Below are 24,099 nucleotides of genomic sequence, written 5' to 3'. Positions count from 1 at the left end.
GCGCACACCTTTAATCCCAGAATCCAGGAGGCAGAGACAGGCGGATCTCTGTGAGTTTGAGGCCAGCCTGGTCTACAAGAGCTAGCTCCAGGACAGGCTCCAAAGCTACAGAGAAAACCTGTCTTGACCGCCCCCCCTTAAAAAAAATCTGTGAGTACAAAATGCAACAAGAAACTGGCTCTGAGACATATTTCATATAGAATATACATACAGCTTTACAGCTACAGAAACATAAGCACTCCTGTATACATTACATGCATGTGTGTACAGAGTATGTACGTGGAATATTTATATGTTTATACACTTGTATAATATAAAACTATGAGATTAGGTCACCAAGGCCACAGGTGATGCCTGAGAAGAAATGGGAAGTCAGAACTGGACCCTGAGACTCTCAGTGACTGACATCTGAGAGAACTGACTTCAGCTGCAAAGAGGTAGCATAAGTCTTTAATCCCACACTCAGGAGACAAGAGGCAGGAAGATCTCTGAGTCTGATGCCAGCCTGGTTTACAGAGTTGGTTCTAAGATAGTCAGGGCTACACAGAGAAATCCTGTCTCAAAAAAAAAAAAGTAAAGGAAGTGACTTAGGAAATATTGTCAGAAACAAATTCAATAACATATTATCATTTCTGAGTATTAAAATAAACATGCGTGGGGCTACGCTGTAAAATACACAAGCACACGGAGATTTAAGGACCCAGATGACGATGGGAGGTGGCTTGCGGGGAGGATGGCAGTGGATAAAGGCATGAGTCAGATGTGAGCGCCATCCACAGCCAGAGGAGGGGAGTCGCCAGGAGCTGAGGAATGGGGTTAAGTCAGCTCTTGCTATCTGAGTTCCAAAATAAACAAAACAAAGAAAAATAGATCTATTATGAAATAAAAATAGAAATCCTAGCTTATGTTTCTTCCCATGGGTGTTTTTTTCTTCACTGCACAAAGCTACAGGGGAAACATTTGAAACTTGTCTTCTTAGTTTCTTTTAAAGAGAGTAGCCACAAATAAAAACTCCTTAGCTATTTCTGACAGTTTGATGTTACTCTCCAAAAAGACAAGGATGCAGGAAACCTTCTTACCATGGGGACATGAAAGACTGAAATATTACCTGTCAAATCCCAAGAATGAAGGACTACCTAAGAAGTCCACTCCCTTCCACCCCCCATAAGACACTGAAGGTTAGTGTTATTATGGAAATAAATGACCCAGGTGAGCATAGAGAGGAACTAGAAGACCCACAGCCTTAGCGTCACTGTAGAAACCACATCTCTGGCTTTTCTAGGGGGGAAAAAGGTGCTGGGATTGGCTCGACCAATTCAGAACATTAACAATACCAACTAAAGCTATGTATACCCGATGAGCCAGCCTTTCACTCCTACTTATACTCAACAGACATTTATTGCAATATGCATACATTCGCACACATGTGCACACATACATGCACATGCACACACGTGAGCCCATGCACACACATGCACACATACACAGATGCACATGCACACACATGCAAACGCGCTCACACTCACACATGCACACGTACACACACACATGCACACCTACACATGCGCTCATGCACAAGCACACGCCAATACACATGTGAGCACACGCGTACACACTCACACATGCACACACACACTCACATACACGCACACACTCACACACACATGCACACGTACACACACATGATCACACATGCACACGTACACACTCACACATGCACACGCGCACACACATGATCAAGCACACATGCACACGTACACACACGTGAGCACGCACACACATGCACACATACACACATACACACATACACATGCACACGTACTCACACATGCACACATACACACTCACACATGCACACACTCACACGTGAGCACGCACACACATGCACATGTACACACACACGCACACACACACGCACAAGCCCGTACACACGTGAGCACACACAGCTGTCAGAGAAGGCCCTCTATCTAACCCAGTCAGGTCTCAGTGCCATGTGATGTTCTTGTTCACTTTTTACTCTTTGGGCTTTTGGGGGGGCGTGGGGGGCCCACCCCCGAGCTCCCAGATAAATCACCTAAAGGCTTATACTTTCTTATAAATGCCCAGCCTTAGCTTGGCTAATTTCTTGCCAGGTTTTCTTAACTGAAATAAATCATCCCAACTACCTTTAGCCTCTGGGCTTTTCCCTTGTCTCATTGCTGTGTCTTAGTTCACTCTTACTCTGTGGCTGGCTGGGGGCTGTGTTTCCGGGTGGCTGCCCCCCATGTCCTCCTCCCCCTGTTCCTCACTGCTCCTCCTCTTCCTCCGTTCTCCTATTTATTCTCTCTGCCTGCCAGCCCCACCTATCCTTGCTCCTGCCTCGCTATTGGCTGTCCATCGCTTCATTAGACCATCAGGTATTTTAGACAGGCAAAGACTCACAGCTTCTCAGAGTTAAACAAATGTCACACCACCTAAAATGATATTCCCCAATATGTCAGCACCAGCAAAGCAGGAAGCAGCCTTGGTTCAGCTTCTGCAGTGTTGGGGACCACTGGTGGGCTGTCACTCAGTACCTCCTCCTCTTGTTATCTGTGATCAAATGTCTAACGAGAAGGTTCGGCTGGGCTTACAGTCTGAGGACATCCAGTCCGTCCTGGTGGGCAGGCGGGGTGGCCTACCACTCAGAGGCCCCAGAGTCTGTGACGGCTGCATGCTCACATTTGAACAGAAACAGAGGACATAAGCAGCTGGGCTGTACCTCAAGGCCCACCCCACCTCACCCTCGGAGACCCACTTCTCCCGATTAAGTCCTCTCTCCCAAAGGTTCCACAACCTTCCACAACAGGGGCCACCAGCTGGGAACGAGTCCGTGGGGGCCGTTTCCTATCCAAACAGCAGCAGTCACAGTACGTGCGAAGCAGACTTAGGTAGTGGTAGAAGATGAGCTTGTGCAGACCCATGTGAAGTTACAGCTTTTCCCTTCAGCCTTGGCAATCTTGTCGTTGAATTGAGAGATGTTTTTTATTTTACCAAAAGAAGACCCTGAAATCGGGCTCAAAATAAAATAAATTTGGTCACTGCTTTGATAACCGCAGTTTAAAGAAGAGTCAGTGTCATTCAACAAAGACCAATACAGGCCAATGATGGCGCTGTATAATATCTGTGAACAGGGAGTCACGGCAGAAGCTGGGTCCGTGACATGAGCAGCGTAGGATGCTGCAGAACCCAATTACAATCTCTCCTAAGAGCCACCTCCTACACAGATCTGTCAGGCCTAATACCCTGATAAACAGATAAAAACTTCACAGAGGCATTGACCCAAGAAAACCCTCTTCTCCTCCACCAGCAGCCAAGACTGGCATCCGACAGCCCGAGAGTTCTCCACGGTGCTGCAGCTGCTAACTCACGTCCCCACCAGTGCGTTGGAGAAGGCTGGGCTGTGCCTGTTTGTTCTCCTGTTGCTGTATAAATGTCACAAAACTGCACTGGAACACTGAATCGGGATAACCTAAATCTGTGTTAATCTGCATACGCCATGTGACGAATGACTTTACCTGTCCTCTACCATCTTGTTTCCCCACTGTCTCTCTGACTGTGCCCTTCTTCTCCCAGCATTTTCATTCTGTCTTGCTTTCCTATTAACTAATGAGAGCAATACATATTCACAGTGTACAAATGGATTATCTCACATCAGATATGGCCACAAGGGATTTCACCACAGGCTGGTGATGAGTAGTAATTAAATAAATGAAAACTAGAACAGAATTGAAGGCGTAAGTCATAAACAATGCCACACCAGTTTGGAATTATGATTAATGGGGTAGTATTTATTTAAAGGGGAAAAAACTTACAGATCACCGTCAGCCCTCTGCGCAACCAGGAAGGGAGTGTAGTCGCCGGCGGAGCAGGAAGTGAAGAGAGAGAGGAGAGGGAAGTGGCCGCTTTTTTAAAGGGAGAGAGACCATGCCCCAATGGGCTGGTATCTCAGTGACGATAGGCTGGGAGGACCTCCCGTAACACAGAATACTATGCAGTTACTGAAGTTATCGCTAAATATTTAATGCAGAAGAAAACTGTATACTTTATAAGATATTAAATGAAAGGTGTGTACTCTATAACATACATTTTAATTTAAAGAAATGTAGACATGTGTACAGAGAATAGCAGAAAGCTATGCCATGAGATACTGGTAGAATTTGTTATTTGAGTGATGAAGTTTCAAGTAGTTTAAGCATACTTTTTTCTTTATATATTTTCAAATTTTTATATATTCAATAAGAAAAATCTTCCTCGAGTGAGCTGGCTCAGCAGGTAAAGGTGCATAGCGTGCCAGCCTGGCATCCTGAGCTCAAATGCTGGGACCCACATGGCAGAAAGAGAAAAGCAACCTCACCAAATACCCTCTGACCTACATACGCGCACGTGCACACACACACACACTGTGGCAAGTGTGCATCTATCTCCTACATCTCACAAAACACACACACAATTTTAATAATAATTAGAAGTCAAAAATCTTATAACTAGAATTGATAATTTCAATGGCAAGGCAAGGCTATACATTTTCCCTAGCCAACGAAAAGAGCAGAGGGCTCCCTTGATTTGGCGCTGGCTCTGCAGGGAGACTTTTGAGAGGAGACGCTGAGCAGGGACAGAAGGGGACAGCACGGACAATCCTGTATCCATCAGAAGAGCAATCCCATCCCTTCATGCACCTAGACTGCTTATCCAGTCCACAAAGAACAAGGAACATTCCTGAAGCATACAGAACTGACTTTGCTCTGCACCACAGCTCCCCATTGCATACTTGTTTTCTCTAACATGTATGACTAAAATTCTTTCCCAATACATTTCTGGGCAGTAGTTACCACATGTAAGCTTCATCCCTGGCTTACTTTGTGTCAATGCCAAGTTTTTTCTTTCCTGAAAGGAAAGCGTGCTGTTCTGCCCTTGCTGTGCCTGCCAGGCAGCAGACACTGGCAATCACCAGTGAAAACTATCCAGGTGTCCTTTTTGTCTGCTTAGGTATTTCCTCTTGGTGTATATTCACATATAATGTCTTATGGAAAAGTTCTAAACATAAGAAAGATATTCTAATTTCCAGGACTGCTCTGCTTAGTGCTTTTATTAACTTGGCACAAGCTTATCTGAGAAAAGAGAACCACAGTTGAGAAAATGTCTCCATAAGATTGGGCTGAAGGCCAGCCTATGGAGCATTTTCTTAATTTAGTGATTGATGGGGCAGGGCCCAGTCCATCCCTAGGCTGATGGTCCTGGTGTATAAGAAAGCAGGCTGATCCACTAGGAGCAAGCCAGTGAGCAGTGTCCCTCCACAGCCTCTGCATCAGCTCCTGACGCCAGGTTCCTGCCCTGCTCCCCTCAGTGATGGACTGTGCTGTGCACCTGTAGGCTCAGGTAAATCCTGCTCTCCCCACACTGCTTTTGGTCATGGTGATTTATTACAGCACTAGAAACCCTAGGCCAAAGACAGAACCTCTTTCTCTCTTCCTTCCTTCCTTCCTTCCTTCCTTCCTACTATAAATGCTCAGTCTATAACCGAGGCTTATTACTGGATAGCTCTTACAACTTAAATTAACCCATTTTTATTAATCTCTGCATTGCCACGTGGCTTGTGGCTGAAGCTGTCCTCCAGCATGTCTCCTGGTGACCCACTGACTTCGCTCTCCCCCCCTTCCCAGGATTCTTGGTTTAGTTCCTCCACCTACCCTTATTCTGTCAGCTATGGGCCAGTCAGCTTATTCATTAACCAATCATAGCAACAAATATTTTCAGTGTGAAAAGAGATCATTCCACAGCATTTCCCCCCTTTTTTCTGTCTAATTAAAAAGGTAGGTTTCAACTTTAACATAGTAAGATTACATACAACAAAAACAGTTACCAAGTAAGAATTGAAGTTACAATATCCAGTCCATTTGTTTTGGTGAAATTAGAGATAATATTCTATTATCTATCTTTATCTTGGTGAGTTTAAAGTTTTACATCTAATTTGCCATTTTAATCATAATTAATGAAAACTATGATTATAACTATCTAGTCTTCAACTCCATCAGAGACCCCAGAAGGGTGAAATTTTCCTAATGATAGGGACATCAGGCTACCTAGAGAGTCATCCATAGTTCCCCAGTAACACTGGGGCATCCAACTGTGGCCTACAGGCATAGCATCTCTGACAGACTTTCCTGTGAAACACGGAACTTTGAAGGACTGTCCTACCTTGTCTAGGCAAGGTTCAGTCATTACCTTTCTTGTATCCTACTGGTCCAGTTTCAACAGTAGTTGTCAGTAACTGAAACAAGGGCAGTTTCTTTGGTAAGTTTTTGTCATAAAGAAAGCAAGCTCCATATGGAGTTTCTTTGATGCCCATCATCTTCTCTGAAGTAAATTGGTACTGAAAGGAACAGATGTGTCTCACTGTCATGAAAAGCCTTACATTATTAAAAACATATTAAAAACCATATTCTATAGGTCTTTGAAGTGTTTGAAGAACATCTATCTAAATTTATCTGTGCATGACCTTGAAAACATGTCCAACATGACTATAGGTGTAACTGTTATAGATGACTATTAATTTGTATTTATACATTACATTTTAAATGAGCTGCATAAACACAATGCCCCAAACAAGAGTAGAAATGTAGATACAGTAGGTTCTAACAAAAATAACCTTAAATTTGTATCAATATACAAAAATATCTTAAATAAGAGTAGAAATATACATACATTAAAAAAATATTAAATTTGTATCAATAAACCAAAATCCATACCAATGTGAAATATGAAAGACTAGTAGTTGCTTTTCAAGTTTAAAAGTAGATTCAAATAATCTTCCCTTTTGTCATATTATTTCTTTATCTCTCATTTTTCTTTTCAGAAAAAGATTCTTGAATTTAATCTCCTTTGTTCAGTTTTTTTCTGACTATTACCAATAACAACTCGTAGCCAACCCCCTTCTTATATAATAATAAATATCCATAGCCCATCCTTTGGGAATATGAGCATAGTTCTCTAAACTACTGCCTGTAGTTTGTGGGCACTGTTATCTTTGGGGGAATGTTGAGAAAACTGGGACTCTGGCGAGCTTGTATACAACACACAGTCTATACTTGTATTAATACAGATATGTCTGTTACCTTTAAAAGTTTGTCTTTTCAGAGCAAGGGGACCAGACGCCAATAAAAATGGATGGCCCAGATGACCCAGCATCCAGAACAGTTTCAAGACTGCTGACTAGGATGAACCAGCCTCTCAGAATACTCCAGCCAAGACCTGGTAGGAACTCTTTCTAATGGGGAAAATAAGACAGTGGATTCCCAGATTCTTTATTTGAAACTCCGTGGAGGAGGCAGATAGGCAGACCTCCCAAGAGGTGGAATAACTTCTCAGAAGCACGAACATGAAGCTTGCAGGGTCCTTTGCAAAGCTACATTGCTACTCCACACATGAGATCGATACTTAGTGGGTGGTCCCCTTCTTACTGCAGGTGGTCCAATAAGATTCAGATTGAAATGATTCCTAGTGCCCCTGACATCAAGAATTAAATCTCTTTTGGATTCACAAACAAATAGAAATGGAGAAAGGATGAACAGAAGAAACAAACACTTGTGCTTTGAGATTTACAAAATAAAGATAATTAGGAAGAGAGTTTCAATCCTGTGTATATGTATGTAAGTATGTGCCTTTGTGTTCATGTGTGCAAATGTGTGCATGTTCACGTGTGTGCATGTGTATGAGTGTGTGCATGTATTAGTGTTCATGTATATGTATATGAGTGTGTACATTGTGTTCATGTGTGCATGTTCACATGTGTGCATGTGTATGAGTGTGTGCATGTATTAGTGTTCATGCCATGTATATGTATATGAGTGTGTACATTGTGTTCATGTGTGCATGTTCACATGTGTGTGGATGTGGAGGCGAGGGGTCAACCTTGAGTACAATTCCTCAACAACCATCTTTTTTTTTAACTTCCTGGCCTGGTGCTCCCTTGTATGTTGGTGAATTGGTGACTAGGTTGGCCAGGCAGGCTGCCCAGCAAGGCTGGAGATTCTCTCTCCCTGCCTCCCAGTGGTAGGGGTTACAAGTGAGGCACGCTAACACGTGTGGCTTTTTAAAAGATGTGTTTCTGGGGATTGAACTCAGGTTTACTGACTGAGCCCTAACACGTCCGGACCACATTTAAACAGCAGCTAAAGTCAAACGGGCAATGGGTTATGGGTATCGCCGTATGTGTAAGTGTGCATTCGGGGACATTATCAAACAGAAGAAGGGCTGCAGACTGAAGATGAGAACATGCATGCATGAGCGTGTGTGTATGGTTATGTGTGTGCACAAGTGTGTGTGTGTTATTGTATATTGTGGCTACAATAAACACCCACATGGAACCTAAGAGGAATGAGGGGTAAGGCCCACAGGTGGGGCTTAAGGTCTAGACTGAGTGGCAAGAAAACCGCCAGAAGGGAGTCTGGCCAATGGAATGTGTCGAGCACAAGAAGGGATCTCGTATTTGGAAGCACTTTTCTCTGAGAGAGGGATGTCTGTGCTTCCTAATTGGTCCTCGTCTAAGTTAGGGTTCTACCCTCCTCAGAAACCGAGAGATGAGACACTATCTTCTTTGATTCTTTGATGTGATTACATCAAAGGGACAGCTCCCAGATTCTGAAGGAAGACAGTCCTAGGCTGTAAAACCATCACAAAGATATTTTCAAAGCCTTCATCTCACAGGAGGAAGAGAAAGGATGTACAGTTCCTACAGTTCCAGGTCTTCTGAATAAGCGCTCTAAAAAAAGAGACACAAGAGGTCCAGGGTCAAGAAGCTATCTGAGGTGTAGCCAGACTGAGGAAGAAAAGGTTCCTCCATCTTAAGGCCTGATCAGGGCTGAAGCACATTGAAGGCCAGTTTCCAGAAAGTTCTACGCATTTCAACCTTAGCCGAGGCCTCGCTCCTTCCCTCTCCCACCAAGGACACTGGGAAACCACACTCAGGTGACAGCACATCTATGTGAGAATCCTATCCATCAGCTGCCCCATAGCTCCAGCCTCCAGGTGCTCCTAAGCTGACCTGCGCCATAGGCTTCTGTCAGATGCACTGGTCAATTTATCTGGCCACCTAGAACCGTGGGAAGTGGGAAGGCACAAAACCCGCACAAGAGAGCTGCTGCGTGGCGTGTAAGTCTCACCTCACACAAAACAAGCCAATAAACGGTAACTACAGCGAGCTGTGGCTAGACATTCATTTCAGCTAGTTCTCACCAGGTTGTGTTACAAAGAACACAGTAAGACATCAGGATCTAAACATGCACAGAGACATGGAAGGAAATCAGTTAAAGTATAGTTTGAATCCATGGAAACTATGGGTAGCAGGAGAAACTACGGATAAGGCGGTAAATGCTGCGGGCCATGTCCAGTGTCTGCACCTTTACCTGGCTTCCTGCCCAACTTCCCTAATCCCAATTCCTTCGTCTTAAAGCATTTCCCATGTAGACCTGAGCACAAGGCAGCTTTAAACATTTGCAGCCACTGTTGTGGGACTTGTAGTATTTCACCCCTAGCCAAGCCCACAGGGACAGGACTTATCAGGAATCCTACAGTTCCCACCCCACTGCTCTTAGCTCTGTGAAGGCTTTGGCTCTTCCTGAGCTCAGAAGTGGTCTGTGTCATCATCCCATGCGCTCTGCCTGTTTGTTGATGTGACGCGCCTGTGGACAGGAGCCAGGCGCCTATAGTAGCAACCCGGGAGAAAATGTAAGCAGCTGTGGTCGTGTAATTTAAAACCTCAGCAGAGCGTGCTGGGCTCTGTGCACAGCATTAGTGCAGCGTGCAGCATGAGGGCTGGATGCAGCTGGCTCTCGGGAGGATGTCCTCGCCCGCGGCCAGGCAGAGAAGCCTGAGACTGGGAGGCAAACCTGGGTGCAGCCGGAAAGGTCCAGATAGATGAGCTTGTGGCAGCCGTTCCCCAAGTTCAGGTACTGTAAGCCTTTGTCCGTGAACTTTCGGCAGTAAGCCAGGCTGAGATTCTGTAAGTTGTGGAAGTACCTGGAGTGTGGGGCAGAGAAGGGAGGAAGGAAAAGCGAAGACTTCAGCTTTTCTCCCATCTTTCCCGAGCCACTGTGACAAAGAACTAAAGCTGTGGCTCCTCCTGCCCCCTCCTCGCAAACGGTCAGCACGGTAACAATCGCTGCCTCTGCCTATGAAGTGAAGAATTTAGGACCAGAGCAGACCGTGCATTTCAAAGGAAAAGAAAGAATATCTGGGTAGGTTTTTAAGGAACTTTTAACGGAATAAGACTTTGTCTGGGGGTAGGAGGAGCCTTGCATGCACATTGTTTGAAAGTTAGTTTGTTGCTGAAACCCAAGTCAGAGTTTACCTTCTTGGTTTTCGCTCTTACTTTTGCCAAACTAATTTACAAAAAGTTGAGAAAGATAAACTTCTTATAAATATATAATGGAAATTAACTGTTCCAGCGTGCTGAGGATTTGGGATGGAAAGAAGGCTCCTAAAATGGGTCTGATAAGAAAATGATTTAAAAACCAGAGATTTCGACATGCACAATTTTGTAATGGTTTCCTTATGATAATTAAAGATAATCAAGGCCGATACACATCCAGGGCTTAAGCGTGGGTTGAGAGCATGAGCAACTAAGTGGGCAGCACTTGAGAAGAATAAAAATTACACAGGAGGCTGCCAGTCTCACTTGAGTTCACACAGAGGAAATATGTCACTGCCACCATGACCAAAATGAGAGCTTCCAGAAGAAAAGGAGAGAGTTAGGACGAGTCTGTGCTGCCATGTACGGACCAGGGTTTTGAGGGCATGCTGTGGTCGAGCCTCCAAGCCCTCCAAAGCATGGCATTCTTCAACAACACGAGGACTCTCGTTGCCTGCTCTTACAATTACCAACTCTCAGTTAGGAATCTGTAATTGCTTGGCGGCAACGAGGATGCTGGGAGTGGGGAGAAAACGCCCCTGCCTCCCATAAAGCCTGCAGATCACGTCTGTCTTCACATAAACAGGAGATGAGACGGGCAAGCACTACCTCTAAGTTAGATTTAGTCCAAAACTTGAAAACCAAGCCCATATGATTTAATGCTTCTATTCCGTGGTGGATTACTGATTGAGAACATACGTTCCCCTCTGGGAACGGCTGTGTGCATGAGATTCCACAGAAGAGCCAAGGAAGCCTTTGGACCACAGTGACAGTGGGCTGGACCTGGAAAGAGAGAACTCTCTAATATCCAAAGACACGCCCCCTCCCCGTCCATTTCTCTCCTTGAGCAGAACTGGAGATTTCAGTCCTAAGGGCTCTCTAAAGTGGAGACAGGAGCTGTGAGACAGGCCGTACAGCACCATGGAAAACAGACAAGAATGTGTAGCCTTGATGCTCACTGCAGCTTCCCTATCCTGTGGCTGGAAAGGAAAGGGAGAGCATCTTTTATTTAGGAGTGCTCTTTGGAACCCATTAGAAAACTATGGGGCTTATAGCTTTCCTGACCCTCAGTTTTCCTATCTGTCATGTGGACTTGATCCCATCTGCTGTTGCCGTTGAGAAGTGTGAAAAGCAAGTGAGTGTTCAGATCAGACAGTATCATCAAGGCTGTTATTTCTGACCACTGGAAAAAAAGGAGCACAACAGACTTTGAGAATTTGTGTCTTGTTACTGCTACTACTACTTCCAAAATAACAATATGCTGCTCTTTTAATTTACTGCATGTATGTGTTTACTCATGCATGTCTGCGTGTGTTTGTGCAAGCATGCATGCCTTTGTGTGTATGTCAGTATCTGTGTGTGTGCATGCCTGTGTGTGTATGTCAGTATCTGTGTGTGTGCATGCCTGTGTGTGTATGTCAGTATCTGTGTGTGTGCATGCCTGTGTGTGTGTGTCAGTATTTGCCTGTGTGTGTGTGTGCATGCCTGTGTGTGTATGTCAGTATCTGTGTGTGTGCATGCCTGTGTGTGTATGTCAGTATCTGTGTGTGTGCATGCCTGTGTGTGTATGTCAGTATCTGTGTGTGTGCATGCCTGTGTGTGTGTGCATGCCTGTGTGTGTATGTCAGTATCTGTGTGTGCATGCCTGTGTGTGTATGTCAGTATCTGTGTGTGTGCATGCCTGTGTGTGTGTGTCAGTATTTGCCTGTGTGTGTGTGTGCATGCCTGTGTGATGTGGGAAGGTCATCTGTCTATCTGTTGCTTTCATTGGTTAATTAATAAAGAAACTGCTTGGCCTGATTGGTCAGAACATAGGTGAGTGGAGTAGACAGAATAGAACGCTGGGAAGAAGAGAAGTGAGGTCAGATGCAATGGATCCAGCCACCAGGTCAGACGTGCTGAATCTTTCCTGGTAAGCCATCACCTCGTGGTGCTACACACATTAGTAGAAATGGGTTAATCAAGATGTGAGAATTAGCCAGTAAGAGGCTAGAGCTAATGGGCCAATAGTGTTTAAATGAATACAGTTTGTGTGTTGTTATTTCCGGGGCTAAGCTAGCCGTACGAGAGCCAGGCAGGACGAAGAGCAGGCCTGCCCGCAGCTCCTTCTACAAATGGCACCCAACGTGGGGCTCGAACCCATAATCCTGAGATTAAGAGTCTCATGCGCTACCGACTGTGTGTGCATGTCAGTATTTGTGTGTGTGTGCACTCACTTACACACATGCCAGCACCCACACATACTGAAGGACAACCTCCACTACTATTCCTAAGATGATGTCCACCTTGTATTTTGAGACAGGGTCTCTTATTGCCAAGCACACTAGCCAACTGGGCAGCACTCCCAGGGACTCTGTCTCTCTCTGATTCCCTAGTGCTGGGATCACAAACTCAAGGACCACCATTGGCTTTTTTCTCTTGACACAGTTTCTAGCGGGTCAAACTCAGGTCTCAGGCTTGCCAGCATCCCAGGCCAACACCTTCATGTTTCTATGGAGACTGTCCATCACTTTTTCATTTGAGGGAGTGGATGTTCTGTAGCGAGTCTCTCTCGGTTCCCAAACCACGACACAGAGGCTTATTAGTAACCACGAAAGATTGGCCGAAAGCTTAGGCTTGTTTTTAGCTTCTTATTAAACCAATCTGAGTGACACATCTTCACAGTGTACACCAAGATTATTCCACAACAGTGCTCATCTGACAAGAGTCTGGAGAATGTCATGAGGCCTGGATCTTACCTGAACAATATATATATTTATGACTTTAAGAAAGTATGCTTTAAATTTTTTCATATAATATATATGTATATCCATATATATTACCTATCATTCTACCTCTTTAAACCCATATGATCAGTTAGTAAATATCAAAAATGAGAATTAAGTAAGAGACTTACTTGACTATTTTTACAGTTTTGGTAATCTATAAGGTCTATAGATCCTTTTAGCATTAAAGAATTTACTGTGTGTGTGTGTATGTGTGTATGTTTCTCAGCACTCAAGTGGAGGTCAGAGGACATCTTTGGGGAGCTGGTTCTTTCTCCACGTTGATCCCCGGCATTGAACTCAGGTGGTAGGGAGGGCAGTGTCTTCATCCCTGAGCCATCTCTTGTGTTCCCCTGGATTTCAGTTAAAGCAGAGAGAATTCTCACACCATCAAAACTAGAAACAAGGGCTAGAGAGATGGTTCAGTGGTTAAGAACACTCGCTGTTCCTCCAGCAAACTGGAGGTCAGTTCCCAGCACGGTGTCAGGTGGTTCACAAGTGTCTGTAACTCCGGTTCAGTACATCAGTCACCACTAGGCTCTGCACACACATGCTGTGTGTGCGTGCACACACAGACTAGACATACACAACCTCATAGACACCTGATTGCTTTCCCTTGGGGCAGGAATCGCTGGCTGAAAGTTAAGAGCCTCTGCTGAGGACAAGGAAGTTGTTGGACTAAGTGGCTCCACGGCTCCCAGACTGAAGGTCTCTAGCCAGCTTCCCTTCAAAGTGGCAACTGAGGGACTTCTGAGTGCAAAGGGCATCCTAGTGGCCCTGTGCCCCCTCTAGGGATCTCAGAGCTGCAGACAGACAGCTGTGAGAATGTGGAGACATGCTGGCTACAGGGAAAGTGTGGCAGATGGCTTCATCACTGATACTTCATTTGGAGCTGCGTAAAGAAATGTTTCTCTTTCAGACAAAGACCAGGTTCACAGCCTCTCAGCACAGGGCCCTGAAATTCCATTTCTGATTTGAGAAAGACTATTTATGGTGTGTTTTCTCTTTTCCTAATTATTTGATAACTGTTATTTTATTGAGGGTATGGGTTTCCTTTTTATTTTTCTGCTACTGTTGTGTTACGAGCAGCAGGGCTGCGTCCCTGGCACGCGGCCGCCCGCATGGCTAGCTTTACCCGAAATAATTATACAGAAACTGTATTCTTTTAAACACTGCCTGACCCATTAGTTTCAGTTTCTTATTGGCTAGCTCTTACATATTGATCTAACCCATTTTTATTAATCTGTGTAGCCCACGAGCTGGCTTACCAGGAATGATCTTAACCTGCGTCTGTCTGGAGTGGGAGAATCATGGCGACTCCCTGACTCAGCTTCTTTCTCCCAGCATTCCGTTCTGTTTACTCCGCCTACCTAAGGGTTGGCCTATCAAATGGGTCTAGGCAGTTTCTTTATTAATAAGAAATCATTCCCACATCATTTCCCCTTTTTCTGTTTAAACAAAAAAGAAAGGCTTTAACTTTAACATAGTAAAATTACATATAGCAAAACAGTTATCAAGCAAGAATTACAGTTACAATATTTATATCTATTTTATCTTTTATCATAACTAAGGAAAACTATAACTATCTATTCATTCTTCAACTCCATCAAAGACTCCAGAAGGATATAATACTACCTAAGTAAACAAGAAATAAGAAAACTCTAGAAATGACAGAGACATCTCGCTGCCTGGACAGTCACCCAAAGTTCTTTTGTACCGTTGGGGCATCCATCTTCAGCCTTCAGGCCCAAAGTATCCAGCAGACATTTCCATGAAGCAGGAAATTCCAAAGACGGTTCAGTCACTATCTGCTGTGTCCTGCAGAATGTCTCGCAGACTCTTTCATGAGTCATGAACCCCGAAAGACCGTCTCACCTTTAGGCAAGTTCAGCAGTCCTCTCTCTGCGGGTTCTCTGTGTCCATTTTATGCAACAGTCCAGGCAAGAGCAGTTTCTTGCCCAAATGGCTATCCAACTCCATAAGGATCCTCTTTGATGCCCATCTTCCTCTCAAAGTAGATTGGTGCCACCAGGAGCAGATATGTCTCATTGTCATGAAAAGTCCTAAGTTATTAAAATATTTTAAATGCCATATTCTGCAGCCTTTGAGAGATATGAAGAATGCCTATCTGAAATATATCTCTATATATCTAGAAAATCTAAGTGACATGACTACAAACTTGACTATTATTTATGACTATCCATCAACAACCTATATTTCCTAATTATACATTACATTTTAAAAGAACTACACAATCACAATACCTTAATCAATATCAGAAATACATATACATATAACAAAATTGACCTTAAAATCCATACCAATGCAAATTATTCATACCTATATCATTTCCCCCTTTAAATGTAAAAGAACATTTGTAAACAATATTTTGGGAACATGGGCACAGTTTTTTTTCTCCAAACTGCTTCCTGCTGAATGGGGGCGTCGTTAATTAGGTCTTTCATGGTATAACCTGTGTGCTAGTTTCATCTCAGTTGGCAGTTGAGCGAAGCAATTTTTTGAAGATGTTCACAACAACCTTTCAGGAGGGCGTGGTCTATCATACCAAATTGTAATAGAAGAAATCCACAGGGTCTGGTCCTCTGTGAAAACAAAAGAAGACCCTTTCCAAAGTATCATATCCTTAGACCCAAATTTTGAAATCGTAATACCTTTATATCCATTATGGTTTAGCTTGGCAGCCCATGTAATGAAATGTCTGTCTGTACTTAGCTCCTTTACAGTCAAAAATTTTAAAGAAAACACAATGTACATAATCCAGACTCTCTGTGAATTTTTCATTTTTACGTGGCTTATTTTTCTTTATTTCTTTTAATCTCTTAACTATCTGTACTCTGTCTCTTTAAAGACTTTACCCCTTTTTTTTAAGACATTTGCTTTATTCTCTATATTCTTATTTTTCTCTCTCTCAAGCCTATGTACATTCATCCAACGCTGTGATCCACTGAGGTCTGTTATGTCTGAATCTGTTTTATTGTGAATCTGTAATATTTTTACTATCCAGGAGCATTTCTTAAAATGTTAAGCACTTCTTAAAAACTTAAGTTGCACCATGTACAGGTAATACGGTACCACCTGTGTCCTGCCCCGTCTAAACCTTAACATTGCTGTTATTATGGTAATTACGGTAGTTCCTGCCAACCAGCACAGTTTAGCAAGGAGCAGCCGCTCCTGCCTCAGATCCATTTGGTGTCCCTGAGCTGTGCACAGTTCCAGGCACACAGCAAGTCCTCATTGGAGCCGCACTCAGTAGTTTAATTTTGAGACTGAGCATGCAGCACAGAAACTCTTTTTATCCAAGTTACAACCAAATCTGACACGCAGAGCACTGCGCAGTCTGAAAACACGTCTCTTTCACCATGCTCTTCCGCCTGCCTAAGCCTGATTATATCATCTGTCCAGGTGCAGGCGGGGAGTGCTGAGAGCACTCTCCTTCCGATCCCAAGCGGGAACACAAACATCCAGTCCCATAAAATCCATTGAAATGCTTTAAAGCCAGAGTTTGCACTGGCGGCACAGTCCCAAGAAGCCGCACTTTAAAATGACGCAGCTTTTTTTTTTGTTGCTGTTGCCGAATCAGGAAATCTCTCTACAGCACGCCACCAACAAACAGCAAAAATTTGTGTTAAAGTCTCTCTCCCTTATTTTTAAGCCTTCTCAGGTTTTTAAGTGGATTTAGTCCATCACGTCGGGCGCCATTCTGTTGTGTTACGAGCAGCAGGGCTGCGTCCCTGGCACGCGGCCGCCCGCATGGCTAGCTTTACCCGAAATAATTATACAGAAACTGTATTCTTTTAAACACTGCCTGACCCATTAGTTTCAGTTTCTTATTGGCTAGCTCTTACATATTGATCTAACCCATTTCTTATAATCTGTGTAGCCCGCGAGCTGGCTTACCAGGAATGATCTTAACCTGCGTCTGTCTGGAGTGGGAGAATCATGGCGACTCCCTGACTCAGCTTCTTTCTCCCAGCATTCCGTTCTGTTTACTCCGCCTACCTAAGGGTTGGCCTATCAAATGGGTCTAGGCAGTTTCTTTATTAATAAGAAATCATTCCCACATCATGCTACTAGTGTAATCTTTATGAAAATACAGAAATTGTTTTTTGTTCTTTCTTTTTACTTCATTTCTGAAGGATTTTATGTTCCATTTTCAACACCAGAGGGAGTCTGTTAGAAAGAGTAAAATACCATATATTCAAATGGAAATTTCTATCTATATATTTCTATCAAAACCACCAAAACAAGGCCTAGTCTAGGAAGAAGCGAATTTGCAGGTAGATTCTTTGAGTTTGGGGCTCTTTTCACTTCAAGAAGCAGAATTCTCTAGAAAATCTAAATGGAAAATGTGGCCTCATAATGAGAGTGAGCGTGAGGTGTCCAGTGAGCACGGCAGCTTGCTGAGGCCACTCCTCGCTGAGGGACATTGGCAAGACGGCATAACAGATAACCCTGGGATAGAAGGAAAATGAAAGTCAAAGGGGGGCAATTAATCTAAATAAAATGAACACACACCATTCACGGCAGCACAGAAGGACCCACTAATGGACAAAGCCCACGCCATACACAGTAATGTGGCCCTGCGGTGCCTGCTGTCTGAGAGGCTGAGGTCAGTCTGAGTAATCATAACAACACACAAACGCCTTCTAAAAAGCAAAAACCTAATAGTTTTGTTCCAATTGTGCATTGTAGTTATCACCACAGGGTAAATAAGTGTGTGGCCACTGGGGAGCAGGGAAAGGAGAACCCACTGGTCTTCTGGGATGCCACTCCTTAAAGAGGCCAAGAACTAGGCAGGAAAGGAAGGGCTTCCCCACTGCAAGGAAGACAAGCAGCAAGAAGGAGAAGGCCAGTGCTTAGGGCTTCACTTGGACAACCCACACAGGTGTGGTCAACTAGATGACGTCAGGGACAGTAGATGATGATGTCATGGTCAGTAGATGATGGCATCAGGGACGGAAGATGATGACGTCAGGGACAGTAGATGATGATGTCAGGGATGGAAGATGATGACGTCAGGGACAGTAGACAATGATGTCAGGGATGGAAGATGATGACATCAGGGACAGTAGACGATGATGTCAGGGATGGAAGATGATGACGTCAGGGACAGTAGATGATGATGTCAGGGATGGAAGATGATGACATCAGGGACAGTAGACGATGATGTCAGGGACGGTAGATGATGATGTCAGGGACAGTAGATGACGACGCCAGGGACAGTAGATGATGACGTCAGGGACAGTTGATGATGTCATGGTCAGTAGATGATGACGTCAGGGACAGTAGATGATGACGTCAGGGACAGTTGATGATGATGTCAGGGACAGTAGATGATGATGTCAGGGACAGTAGATGATGTCATGGTCAGTAGATGATGACGTCAGGGACAGTAGATGACGACATCAGGGACAGCAGGGAAGAGTCTGGACCAGATGGGACTGTTGTAGGACGACTCTTCCTGCAGCCTGAGTCTGAGCAGACTGGAGAAAGGGAGACCAGAGGCACACCAGGCAAGATGTAGCACCAAGAAGAATGGCAGAGGACTGCCGAGACCATGGTAACATGAAAGAATGTGAGGCAAAGAAGTTCCTGGAGTAAGGGCTGGGTCTGCGGGTCAGATCAACAGGTAAAGGTATTTTCTGTGGGCAAAGACTGAGGACCCGAGTTCCAGCCTGACGAGTCACTCGGTAGAAACTGAGTCCCTCGAGCTGCCCCAACCCTCCCCACACATGTGGCACCCCCCACCATGAAACCCACAAATGATAATGAGAAGGAGCTGTGGGCAGCCCTGGGTTTAACTCTAGAAAACTAACTTCCAAAGAAGGGAGGAAAAATACTCAAATAAATCTGGCAAATCAATGCTACCATTAAGGGCAACCATCATTTTTTTTTTCTTTTTTCTGGCAACTGATTTCTTTGGAAGGAGATGAAGAGGAGTGACCGGCAGCACCAGCCAGCACTTCTCTGGTTATTTGCAGTTTAAAGAAGAGTTTTGCATACCCAAGCATGTTCGGAACAATGGAAAACACAACAAAAATAGGCAATCGTTATGAAATGTATTTTTATAATAGATAAGTTATTGCATGTTTCTTCATAAGACAAAAATCATAAGCATCAAGTAAACTTCAATCTGAATATTCACTGAATGGAAAGAACTCAACTTTTCTATCTTTCCCACTAAATTATACACTCATTTGTAAACTAAAAATTCCCAAACAGCTTTCAACTCATAGTTATGCTAATCTACTAACTCGCCCAGTGGGAAGGAGCAGCTAAACATTTTGCTAGCAAGAATGTTTAAAATTGAAAAGCAGAGGAGGGAGTCAGCTATGGGGCTCACATTTGTAATTCCTGCATATGGAAGGCTGAGACAGGAGGATGACCACAGGTTCAAGCCAGTCTGAGCTACATAATGAGTTCTGAGCCTCCATAGGCTTTACAGTAAGATGTGTGTAGAGGGGAGAAGGAGAGATAGAAAAGGGAAATAAAATAGCTAGCAGCCGGACAGTGGCTCACACCTTAATCCCAGCACTAGGGAGGCAGGTATAGGTGGATCTGAGCTCAAGGCTAGTCTAGCCTACAGTGCTGGCTGCAGGACAGCCAGGCTACACAAAGAAGCCTTGTCTTGAAAAACCAAAAATGAAATAGAAGCTAGCTACATAAAACACATAAAATACAACTAAAACCCAGCAGCACAAGGCTTAAGAGACAGGGGTTCCTAAAGTTATTCCACAGGAAGCAGAAACACAGGAAAGCAAAGGGAAGGACGCCAGCAGCGGATTTTAAAAGATTCAGCTCGGTAGGTATATAGGGCCTGTAATCACAACACTCAGAAGGCTGAGGCAGGAGGATTGCAAGTTTGAGGACAGCCTAGGCCAAGCAGGGATAACACAAATCACGAAGAAACATTAACCAGGAAGAAGAATATTATTTTATGTGGAAAAAATGCTATCATCCATGATAAAGTATGATACTTATCTTAATACATAAAATAAACTATAAGCTTGATTAATCAGTGACTAAAATATCACTATTATATTATGACATGTTGAGATCATCTATGCATACACATACATTTACACACAGAAGTCTGTTCTCTTCAACAAATGCTCTTCACTTTAGACACTTGTGGCTATGCTGAAACTAATTACAGACTAGTCCTTGAAGAAATCTCAATTCCAAAGAGCAGAAATAATTCAACCCATATTTCTTTTACAATTAAAGACACAAGTTTAAAATGGAGGCATCAACCACTTTAAACAAAGAATTCTTCTCCAAGTATTGGGTCAAAAATAAAATAAATATAAAATAAAAAGACTACTTGTTTGAAAGAGGAAATAATATTTAACAAGTCTGATATGCTTTCCACAAATTCTTATTTAGAAATAATCATCTAGCTCTGTTTGTGTCATTTCTAAAAGAAAAGTTTTAAAAAGATACTTATAGCTCATGTTCCAACCCGATAAGGACCATTTAGTACATAGAGTGTATGGAAATCAGAGTCCAAAAGGCCGCTACTAATGATGACAACTAAAAAGATATCTATTAAAACGTTTTTCTGACCAAACAAGATTTTACTAAGAGATTTATGAACTTTGAAAATGTAAAAACGCTCTGTTCCTAAGAGGGTGGTTACATATAAATCATTCTTTTATCTTTAATTATGAATATAGTGATAAATATCTATTTCTCCAAAACCACATGTAAATGTGTACTGTAAAACTTTTTATCTTAGTACTTTCTAGCTACAAAGGTTAGGTGCCATATGGTTTATAAACACTAATAAACCATACAATATTAGCTATAGTCAATTCCATGTAGCCAGCTGGTTCTTACACAATACTTGCATTGACTTTTGCTAAATTTTTAGAGGAGGCCCACCAACTGAGCACTGCTGCTGAGACATGAGTATAGCTCCACGAGTTACATTATATTCATTTTTCTCTAACATTACGTCACAGAAGGGTTAGGTGAGCTGAGAATACATGACCAGAATGCACACACCTGTCAATAGCATGAGTGGTTTTGTTGCTGAATCAGGTCATTTTAAGGGATTGAAAGAAAAAAAAATGCCTCAATTTCTGTGCTAGTTACATACAACGTGCTGACTGCAGGCAAGACAAACTTTTAAGTTTGATCTGCTTTATAAATTGCCTTTTCCATCAGTGTGAGTCTAAACAATTGCCAAAACAATAATTCCAGTCTTAGTTGGAAAATGGCAAACACGTCAGCCCCTTCTAAGCTCCTGGGGATGAGTCGCGGAGCAGCAGCTGGGCAGGGTACAGTGGCTATGAAAACCCCAGAGATGTGGGCAAAGTTATGCGCAGACATACTAAGAACAAGTGTGTTTTAAGTACTTATTGCCTGTTGGATGATAAGCTATTACCGACGGAGAATTTCAGTGTGACACGAATAATACACCCAGTGCCAGTCAGGGGACAAGGAGCATGTGTTCAAGGCCAGCCTGAGTCACACGTGAGACCACATTTCGGTCTACCAGCCACAGCATTACCTGGGCAGGAGTCGCATTGTCCTGTTGGTGATCGCTGTGTTGGACAGATTCAGATACAGGACGCCAGGGCAGCCCTCGGAAATGTGTCTCATTGATTCATCCTGCATGACAAACGAAAAAAGAAAACTGTATCAAACCCTCGGAGGCTTCTCATCTCTCTTCCTGTCCCAGAAAAACATTCACATATAACTTGATCCTTCATATTCTTTGATACTACTTCAAATAAAAAGCAGAAACTAGTCATTCTGTTTGAAGCTTCACTGCTCACTGCTCTCATTTTCTCTAGAAATAAAACTTCATTACATCACATGGCATTTTTTATTAAAAGGTGAACACTTGCAAATGCCGGTACGTGATACAAATATCACAGGGTGACTTTCGGCTGCCCAGATATAAAAGTGTGGTCGCAAACTGGCGTGTTTTAAAGTTATTCTGAAAGACAGGAATAGAGAACTCTCTCTAACAACTGGATTTCATTAAATGAAGGCCACGCTGAGCCAAGGCATGTCATCTGTCTGTGTGACTAAATCACTATGGTTCTGAGAATGATACATTTAAAAGCTAAATAACTCTGAGATGGACTCAGTATCTATATTTGAAAAGCAAAATGTGGTGTTTTGAAAGAAAATGACCCCCCCATAGGGAGGAGCACTATTAGGAGGTGTGGCTTTATTGGAGTAGGTGTGGCCTTGTTGGAGGAAGTGTGTCACTGTGAGGACAGGCTTTGAAATCTCCTATGCTCAAGCTACACCCATTAGCACAGTTCACTTCCTGTTGGCTGAGGATCAAGAGGTAGAACTCTCAGCTCCTTCTCCAGCACCAGGTCGGCCTGCTGTGGCCATGCCCCACCGAGATGACAATGGACTAAACCTCTGAAACTCTAAGCCAACCCAATAAATGTTTCCTTTTATAAGAGTTGCTGTGGTCATGGTGTCTCTTCACAGCAAAAGACACCCTGACTGAGCTATAAACTACAGACAATACACAAGGGGTTTTGAGGGCACAAGATCCGGTGTTGGGGTGGGAGTTGGAGAGAGAGTTGAAGTGAGCGAGGCTAACATGAGACCGAGAGGCAATGGTGTCAAACAATGGTCTTGAACTGAAGCTGAAAAAGACCAGGTGAGTGTCAAGCGTTGATGGTAATGAGCTACCCTGCATATAAAAAATATAGAAAATACAATAACTGTCGACATAATGGTGCATGCCTATAACCCCAGCACTGGGAAGACAGAGGCAGGAATCATTTAACCTCAAGTTCAATGATAACCTGGGCTACATAATGAGTTTCAGCCCAGCTTGAGCTACAGACTGAGACCCTGTAAAAACAAAAGACAAGAGAGAAGAAGGGAACAGAAACAGAGTTAACAATAGGTTTTTATCTATTCAGTGAATCTCCCTAGAATATCACCAGGTATCAGCTAGGTTTAAATACCCATGCATGGAGCACATACAGGACACCCCGTCCAGAAAGGGATAGCCAGCCCACTACTATCTGGAAGAGGTGGATTATCACGAGCTTCCAAATGTGGTTCGGAGAATCCAGATGGGCAGGACAGCTGAGGGGTAGCAATAATTGACCTTCAGTGACATCGGGATCAGTTTAACATTCTGTTCTTCACTGTTTCCAGGATGTATGCATATTTATCCTAACAAAACCCCGGGACACGGTAGCAGGTGGTTGGTCCCTGGGCAGCCAATCCTATCTTAAACAGGACCCAGGGGGTCTTCACAGGGAATCCTCCGGTCAGCGCTTCATGTGGGCAAGCGGGGCCTTTGGAAAGCACCGCGGTCTCAGCACTGCGCTCAAGCAATCAGTAATCTTTCCGGTCATTTGAGCACCAAGTGTAGGGTGCTGAGGGGTGCAGACAAATGCAGCAGGTACAGTACAAGCTTCCCTCGGAAAGCAAAGACGGCCATCCCCACATACAGCGCCATACTTTAGCAGGTGCACAGCTTGTCTCTGAAAATGTTCGGTGTGCCGGTCACTGTGCTGGGGATAGAAGGGAGGTGGCAGGCTGGTGACAGAGCTGGCTCAGCCACCCTTAGGGAGGCCACAGGAGAGTGGGGCCAAGAGGAGGATAGTGGGTGCTTTGTGTGCAGCGGGCCAGCAGCCCCTTCTCTGCCTTCACCCCAACAACCCAGACCACTCCCATCCTCAGTCCTTAAGAGAAGGCAAGGCTCAACACTGAAATGTTTGAACATAAAATGCAACACCATTTGAGCATGCTTAATGGCTCATGAATTGGCCTATGACACATAAGACTCGAATTCTTCAGTGCGATATATTTTACAAGACAAGACTGCATATAGCCAAGCTCTTTGAATGACTGTTACCCCATCTTTAAATGTAAGCCTGTCTCCCAGCCTGTTTC

General features: G+C 43.7%; 2 protein-coding genes across 2 annotated transcripts in view; one reads left to right on the top strand and one right to left on the bottom strand.

Moving 5' to 3' along the window:
• LOC121458647 (dynein regulatory complex subunit 6-like) overlaps positions 1-24,099 on the bottom strand; it is a 169,199-nt gene that overhangs the window by 54,050 nt on the left and 91,050 nt on the right. Inside the window, exons 11-12 of the mRNA XM_041667951.1 lie at positions 21,728-21,828; positions 9,906-10,035 (exon numbers count right to left, since the gene is read on the bottom strand). Coding sequence (XP_041523885.1) covers positions 9,906-10,035; positions 21,728-21,828 — 231 coding nt within the window. The remainder of the gene's footprint in view (positions 1-9,905; positions 10,036-21,727; positions 21,829-24,099) is intronic.
• The window catches only part of LOC121458989 (leucine-rich repeat-containing protein 17-like), a 32,565-nt gene continuing 18,324 nt past the window's right edge, over positions 9,859-24,099 (top strand). Inside the window, exon 1 of the mRNA XM_041668448.1 lies at positions 9,859-9,965. The gene's annotated coding sequence lies outside the window, so the exon portion shown is untranslated. The remainder of the gene's footprint in view (positions 9,966-24,099) is intronic.

Source organism: Microtus oregoni, unplaced genomic scaffold (assembly GCF_018167655.1).
Source record: "Microtus oregoni isolate MIOR12 unplaced genomic scaffold, Mior012 000018F_ref0000195, whole genome shotgun sequence".
NCBI lineage: Eukaryota > Metazoa > Chordata > Mammalia > Rodentia > Cricetidae > Microtus > Microtus oregoni.
The sequence above is the reverse complement of the archived record's forward strand: the minus strand, read 5'-3'. Positions and strand labels throughout refer to the sequence as shown.